Raw genomic sequence first — 8,383 nt, 5'->3', positions numbered from 1 at the left:
ACTTGTATTAAAAAATAAACACACTTGAGAAAAGGGTTTCATATTTTCCCAAAAAATCTATTTTTTATCTAGGTGGAAATAATTTAAATAAATTTTTTATTTTTAACTTAATAAAATGCCACATCAACAATTTTCATATGACTTAACAATAAATTATGCCACTTGGACAATGGAGTTAGTGAAATGTGAAAATTGAATCCAAATTAAAGTTTAATGTATACAAATGCACCAAATTAAAGTTAATCTATAACGTTGCTAATTCTATCAAAGCTCCTGTATAATTTTAATATTTATTCCTTATATTTATAGTAATATATAATATTATAAGTCAGACTGAATATAACGCTTAAACTCAACACCAAGCTGTCTCACCCCAATACAAGAAACAACTCTCAAAATTAATATTAGTTCAAATACTATTATATTAAATGTAATCTTTATTAATTTCATTCATCATTTCTGATAGATTAAAAAAAAAGAATCTACACAAGAAAAAAAAAAAATCTCCCTAGAATTATATGAAAGGGATTTTATATTAGAAAAACATAAATGAAGTATTGAAGCTGCGTTGATTGCTTATTTATGCTCCCAATCCGGCAGTGTATTTAACGCCGGTTGACGGTAACCATAGGTCCCCTTCGATCAATCGAGCCACTGTAAAATTACCAGCTTGAGCCGAGTTATTCAATGCATGGTAGCCAGGCCATTGAACCCTGCCACCAAGGCCAGCCCCAGGCCCAAAATTCATGAATTCAGCATAATACAATGTGTCCAAAGCAAAATCTTGGTTCCATTCAAGCCACCCTTGTGGCCTTACAGCATTACCAATGTAGGATTGCATGATTATGGTCCTTGAATACAGCTTCCAGGGTCTCCCAAGGTATGTAGGAGTAGAGTTAACGAAAGGTAACAAATCCGCATCCGCTGAGATGTTGCAGAATTGGATCGAGAACCCTGTCGGCTGGTTCGGGTCTTTCCGGCCTTGTGCGGTGATAGTGTTCTTCTGGTTCGGTAGGCCTTGCTTGGCTAGGATTTGACAGTTTTGGAATACTACGGAGGCGTCACCAAATATGAAATCCACGGTGCCAGTGATCCTACATTCTCGGAAAAATTGACGCATTGTGTGAGTGTAGAGTGAATCTTGGTAGCCCTTAATGGCACATCGGAAGAAAACTGATAGGTCGGAGTCCGATCGCAATGCTACCGCTTGGTGTTTTTGGGGTCCTGCTGTGTTCTCAAATGTTATGTCCCTTGCTATGAATCCTCTTCCGCTTACAGCTGCAAATTTTAGGACAAAAGCATTCCATGCATATCAGAATATTAATGATCCTATCATTTATTCTTTCCCTAAATCTATATATTTCACATAGCATATTTAGTTCTAGATATTTCTTTTTTTCTTATCTCATTTGTTTTCTTATTTTTATTAATAAAGTTTTGGTGAAATTATGATTTTCTTCTCTACTTGAGATTCAGTACCTATATATATTTTGATACAATGCTTAAAATTATTAATAATCCTTCCTGAACTCTTAAATAGGAGGATAAACATGTTTCAATGCGCTCGAACCCGCATCATTTTGCATTGATAATAAACAATGTTGATACCAACTAAATTAAGAATCAATCAACCAATACCTATATTTTAGTTTAACATAATTTCATCAATTTGGTCCTCTTACCAAGTAAATCACTAACCCGGGTAAAAAAAATTTCATAACCGACTTTAGTTATTGAGCTTGAAATTTTAAAAACCGATAACCGATAAAAATAATTGCCAAACACATAAGCTATCTGAATCGAAATCAATTAAACTGATTGAATTGATTTAGTTGATTTTAACTTAAAATTACTTTCCCCAAGTTTAATCATGTGGATTGAATTATTAAATTTTGAAGTGATCAAAATGTAATTTCGCTGCCCAGGCCGCCTATCTCTATGTGGAATTATTAATTTTTGTAGGGGTAAAAAATGGAAAAAGAAAATCTGTCTGGCCCTGAGCTGTACAAAAGAAATAACTGATATGAAATGAGCCTAACTTGTAGTTAATAATGGCCCCAACCCATGAGCTGAAGAAGGTAGGCTAGTTGGTCCAGTAGGGCAGTGAGCAACCCTTGCATTGAATTTTGCTTATACTATAATGTGTGGTCAGGTAGGCTCAGGTTTCCTCCCTCATTTCAAGAAAACCATGATGCCTTTGGGTCATAAACACTACACAAATATTAAAGAAAAAAGGCTTAAATTTAGAATACTGACCAAATGTTGCTGATCGAAATGTGGTCCAACCATCAACGAAGCTTCGGTTCCCTGATATGATTGTCCCATTTATTCCATCACCAACCATCATCAGGTTCCATTTCTTCTTTTTGATCTCCACATTCTCTTTATACAAACCCTTCTTGATGTAAATCACATGCCGGTTCATACTGTAATCAGGCGCTGCTGCCACAGCATCCATTATGTTAGTAAAGGTCCCTGTCCCGTCTAATGCAACCACAGCATCGGCTGTTACCCCGTTTGCTTGCAACAGTTTCTGGTCTTCCCTTTCGAACCATGATGGGAACCGGTTCTTCTCTGCAACTTTCCTGTCACCGTTGGATCTGGAATCGGAACCTGGTGGTTGCACCATGGTGAGAAGGTCACTGACCAGTGAAGTGACTTGGTTCAGACCCCCTGCTACTACTGTTTTGGCGATGCCATTTGTACCCTCGAACCCTTCAATGCATGTCTCCTGATTTGCCATTGCAGCACTCAACCATGTCCTTAAATCAGAAGCTACATCACCGGTGCTGTTGTGTTTACCTACAAATTATAGTTGAAATTACTGTTAACTAGAGAGACCACAAAAGTTGCATGTAATCACAACTCACAAGTACCTTCTGATTAAAAGTTAAAGCAACAAAGGGAGAGTAAGTACCATTTGGATTCTGGGAAGCAGACAGAGACCAGCTTAGTTGATCAGCAGAAAAATCCAAGAGATCAAGGCAATCAGAAATGGCGTTAGAAAGTCGAAAATCACCAAAAAAGCTGCCAAACTGAGAAACGATAGGGATCACTTTTCTTATAGCATCAATGGTGGTCCTTAGAGAGCCTGCAAACTCAGCAGGTGGCACATTTACCGGAAATTCATGGCTGCTACCGGCATTGGAACTGGAGCAGAAACAAAGGGCAAGCGAGAAGAGCAAGAAATAGGAAGAGGGTGAGGAAAATTTTGGCATGTTTATAGGCAATAAAAAAAGAATGAAGAAATGTACTTGGAAATTATAGAAAAAAGGATAGCATGTCGTGAAGAAGACGCAGGGAGAGAGAGGTGTAAATAAATATTTATGGAGGAGAGAGTGGGGAGTTATGCTGGGAGGAAGGTGAAGGAATTAAAGAGGGAAGTTGAATCTTGAAGATGACCGATGACTGACGACTTGGGTGACATGAATCATGGTTTCAGTGACACAGTGACAGCGTTGCTTGTGGCCAGTTTATCTTTGTGTCGGCGGTGAAAAAGTGACGATATATATATTTTAATTGCAACCAACAGACTCGGAAATTCTAGCGAACGTTAGCTTCCGTAAGTTCCAGTTTAGTACCAACGTAGACTACTGAGTAATCCGGTAAAAATACTACAAAAGTTATATGAAAATATAAAAAGTATTAAGGAATATAAAAAATTATAAATGGGTATTAAAATTATGGAAAGTATCAAATATTATTTATCTTAAAACAATATTTTTATTTAATTTTAAAATTTTAATATTTATAACATCACAAAGTTATTATTATGCAAAATTGTTATTTTAAAATATCAAATTTTGGTTCACCCCAACAAATTTTTTAGCATCAAAACTAATATTTTTTTATTTCAAAGATGAATTTCTCATTTTAAAACAAAAAAAACTTATGAAAGAGTATCAAAATATATGAGAGAATATAAAAAACTACAAGGGAATACAAGGGCCGGCTTTGGGAGTGTGGCCGCCCAAGACCCAAGGCTAGAAAGGGTCTAAATTTTTTTTCTTCAGCTTTTAAAATGAAAAAAAAATCTTCAACCATTTAAGTCTTTTGATAAATGATTTATAGCATGAAGGAAAAAAAATAGAAAGGAAAAAAAAGGGGCCTTCAATTCTTCGTCATAAACGTTTCATCTCCAACTCCTTGGCTTCTCCAAACCACCTCTAGTTCCCAAATTCCAACTCCTACCATTAAAGCTAATGGAAAATTTTAATTTCCTCCCAAAAAATCAATGGTTACTAGTATTCAACCTTCTTTATTTTCCCATAACCATGACAATAGGAGAAATTTTCTGCAAGTTAAATAAGGCCAAATTTCATTTGAGTAATACATCATTCGTTAGTCATCAAGATCAATCAATTGAAGTTATTAATTTTACTTTACATTTGAGAGATTGAGAGCTTGAGATTCTAAAATAAATTTTTTGACGATCGACAGCGGCTTTAAAGTGGTTGTGCCAGATTGCTGGTATTCAACAGGCCGCTATGCTTGCTTATTGCCCATGGTGCCTCCCATCTGTGGTTTGTCGGATCTACCATTGTTGCAGGTATAATTCTTCCTCTTTCTTTTTCTTTCTTGTTATCTTTTCATTCTTAATTTGATGACAGTTTTGGGTTATAACTAATAAAGTCATTAAGTTAGCCTTATATTTAGCTTTTCCCCCTAATTCCTTTTTTGATGAACCATAGTACAGTATACTACTACATACCCTTTCTATAACACTGCTAACTAGTATCCGTCGTTGGACTAGGGTTACGGAGTATTACGACAGATATCGAAACAATTTTCAGCATTAAACCAATCATTTATTCAACTAAACATCAACACTCAAAACTACATTTCATTCATATCAAAAATACATTTATAGGCCTTAAAACGAACTTACGTGGCCCTAAAATTAATTTAGAAACAATTAGGGACTAAATTGAATCAAAACAGATAAGTATGGAAATCATTCGTTTAAGTGTGTTACCTTGGGGTGCGCCAGTTTTGTTTATGAAGAATAAGGATGGTAATTTGAGGTGGTGTATTTACCAACAACTGAATAAGTTGACCATCAAGAACAAGTATCCGTTTCCTCAGATTGATGATTTGTTTGATCAATTTAGAGGGGCGACGGTGTTCTCGAAGATCGACTTGAGGTCAAGATATTATCACTCAAGGTAAAGGAGTCGAATATTTTGAAGACGACTTTCGGACCCATATAGTCACTATGAGTTCTTGGTCATGCCGTTTGGTTTGACTAATGCTTGAAGCATTCATGGATCTGACGAGTCGAGTCTTCCACTCTTATCTGGATCTGTTCGTGGTTGTCTTCCTCGAACCCTTCAATGCATGTCTCCTGATTTGCCATTGCAGCACTCAACCATGTCCTTAAATCAGAAGCTACATCACCGGTGCTGTTGTGTTTACCTACAAATTATAGTTGAAATTACTGTTAACTAGAGAGACCACAAAAGTTGCATGTAATCACAACTCACAAGTACCTTCTGATTAAAAGTTAAAGCAACAAAGGGAGAGTAAGTACCATTTGGATTCTGGGAAGCAGACAGAGACCAGCTTAGTTGATCAGCAGAAAATCCAAGAGATCAAGGCAATCAGAAATGGCGTTAGAAAGTCGAAAATCACCAAAAAGCTGCCAAACTGAGAAACGATAGGGATCACTTTTCTTATAGCATCAATGGTGGTCCTTAGAGAGCCTGCAAACTCAGCAGGTGGCACATTTACCGGAAATTCATGGCTGCTACCGGCATTGGAACTGGAGCAGAAACAAAGGGCAAGCGAGAAGAGCAAGAAATAGGAAGAGGGTGAGGAAAATTTTGGCATGTTTATAGGCAATAAAAAAAGAATGAAGAAATGTACTTGGAAATTATAGAAAAAAGGATAGCATGTCGTGAAGAAGACGCAGGGAGAGAGAGGTGTAAATAAATATTTATGGAGGAGAGAGTGGGGAGTTATGCTGGGAGGAAGGTGAAGGAATTAAAGAGGGAAGTTGAATCTTGAAGATGACCGATGACTGACGACTTGGGTGACATGAATCATGGTTTCAGTGACACAGTGACAGCGTTGCTTGTGGCCAGTTTATCTTTGTGTCGGCGGTGAAAAAAGTGACGATATATATATTTTTAATTGCAACCAACAGACTCGGAAATTCTAGCGAACGTTAGCTTCCGTAAGTTCCAGTTTAGTACCAACGTAGACTACTGAGTAATCCGGTAAAAATACTACAAAAGTTATATGAAAATATAAAAAAGTATTAAGGAATATAAAAAAATTATAAATGGGTATTAAAAATTATGGAAAGTATCAAATATTATTTATCTTAAAACAATATTTTTTATTTAATTTTTAAAATTTTAATATTTATAACATCACAAAGTTATTATTATGCAAAATTGTTATTTTAAAATATCAAATTTTGGTTCACCCCAACAAATTTTTTAGCATCAAAACTAATATTTTTTTATTTCAAAGATGAATTTCTCATTTTAAAACAAAAAAAACTTATGAAAGAGTATCAAAATATATGAGAGAATATAAAAACTACAAGGAATACAAGGGCGGCTTTGGGAGTGTGGCCGCCCAAGACCCAAGGCTAGAAAGGGTCTAAATTTTTTTTCTTCAGCTTTTAAAATGAAAAAAAAATCTTCAACCATTTAAGTCTTTTGATAAATGATTTATAGCATGAAGGAAAAAAAATAGAAAGGAAAAAAAAGGGGCCTTCAATTCTTCGTCATAAACGTTTCATCTCCAACTCCTTGGCTTCTCCAAACCACCTCTAGTTCCCAAATTCCAACTCCTACCATTAAAGCTAATGGAAAATTTTAATTTCCTCCCAAAAAATCAATGGTTACTAGTATTCAACCTTCTTTATTTTCCCATAACCATGACAATAGGAGAAATTTTCTGCAAGTTAAATAAGGCCAAATTTCATTTGAGTAATACATCATTCGTTAGTCATCAGCATCAATCAATTGAAGTTATTAATTTTTACTTTACATTTGAGAGATTGAGAGCTTGAGATTCTAAAATAAATTTTTTGACGATCGACAGCGGCTTTAAAGTGGTTGTGCCAGATTGCTGGTATTCAACAGGCCGCTATGCTTGCTTATTGCCCATGGTGCCTCCCATCTGTGGTTTGTCGGATCTACCATTGTTGCAGGTATAATTCTTCCTCTTTCTTTTTCTTTCTTGTTATCTTTTCATTCTTAATTTGATGACAGTTTTGGGTTATAACTAATAAAGTCATTAAGTTAGCCTTATATTTAGCTTTTCCCCCTAATTCCTTTTTTGATGAACCATAGTACAGTATACTACTACATACCCTTTCTATAACACGCTAACTAGTATCCGTCGTTGGACTAGGGTTACGAGTATTACGACGAATATCGAAACAATTTTCAAATTAAACCAATCATTTATTCAACTAAACATCAACACTCAAAACTACATTTCATTCATATCAAAAATACATTTATAGGCCTTAAAACGAACTTACGTGGCCCTAAAATTAATTTAGAAACAATTAGGGACTAAATTGAATCAAAACAGATAAGTATGGAAATCATTCGTTTAAGTGTGTTACCTTGGGGTGCGCCAGTTTTGTTTATGAAGAATAAGGATGGTAATTTGAGGTGGTGTATTTACCAACAACTGAATAAGTTGACCATCAAGAACAAGTATCCGTTTCCTCAGATTGATGATTTGTTTGATCAATTTAGAGGGGCGACGGTGTTCTCGAAGATCGACTTGAGGTCAAGATATTATCAGCTCAAGGTAAAGGAGTCGAATATTTTGAAGACGACTTTCAGGACCCAGTATAGTCACTATGAGTTCTTGGTCATGCCGTTTGGTTTGACTAATGCTTCGGAAGCATTCATGGATCTGACGAGTCGAGTCTTCCACTCTTATCTGGATCTGTTCGTGGTTGTCTTTATAGATGACATTATCATGTATTCTTATACTGAAGATGATTATGATGCACATCTGTAGATTGTTCTTCAGATATTGTAAGAGAAGCAGTTGTATGCAAAGTTGAGCAAGTGCAAGTTCTAGTTGAAGGAAGTGATGTTTTTGGAGCATGTTGTTCCTGCTGAAGGAATCTGAGTTGATTCGAGGACGATTGAGATGATTTTGGATTAGAAATAACCAAAAAATGTTACCAAGGTACAGAGTTTCTTAGGGTTGGCTAGATATTGTTGTAGATTCGTTGAGGGGTTCTCCATTATAGCTGCACCCTTGACGAAGCTACTGTAGAAGAATATCGTGTTTAAGTGGACTGATGAGAGACATAAGAGTTTTGAGAACTGAAGACAGTTTTGACTGAGGCACCAGTGTTAATTCAGGTAGAATTCGGGAAAGAGTATGTGGTCTATGGTTT

At 35.8% G+C, this 8,383-nt stretch overlaps 1 protein-coding gene across 2 annotated transcripts; it reads right to left on the bottom strand.

Annotated features, from left to right (window-relative positions):
* Positions 1-419: 419 nt before the first annotated feature.
* Positions 420-5,601, bottom strand: LOC105773898 (pectinesterase/pectinesterase inhibitor PPE8B). Of its 2 annotated transcripts, none has more exons than XM_052632766.1 (3): positions 5,531-5,601; positions 2,257-2,802; positions 420-1,278 (listed from the first exon to the last, which is right to left on the bottom strand). In XM_052632766.1, exons 2-3 carry the CDS (start codon positions 2,741-2,743, stop codon positions 581-583), a joined length of 1,185 nt encoding a protein of 394 aa, XP_052488726.1. In that variant the 5' UTR covers positions 2,744-2,802; positions 5,531-5,601; the 3' UTR covers positions 420-580. The 2 variants fall into 2 exon arrangements, with proteins under 2 accessions (XP_052488726.1, XP_012451548.1); XM_012596094.2 differs by lacking the exon at positions 5,531-5,601 and adding an exon at positions 2,918-3,400.
* Positions 5,602-8,383: the final 2,782 nt, after the last annotated feature.

The sequence above is a fragment of the Gossypium raimondii genome, chromosome 6 (assembly GCF_025698545.1).
Source record: "Gossypium raimondii isolate GPD5lz chromosome 6, ASM2569854v1, whole genome shotgun sequence".
Classification (NCBI taxonomy): Eukaryota; Viridiplantae; Streptophyta; class Magnoliopsida; order Malvales; family Malvaceae; genus Gossypium; species Gossypium raimondii.
This window is presented reverse-complemented; position numbering and strand designations above follow the sequence as displayed.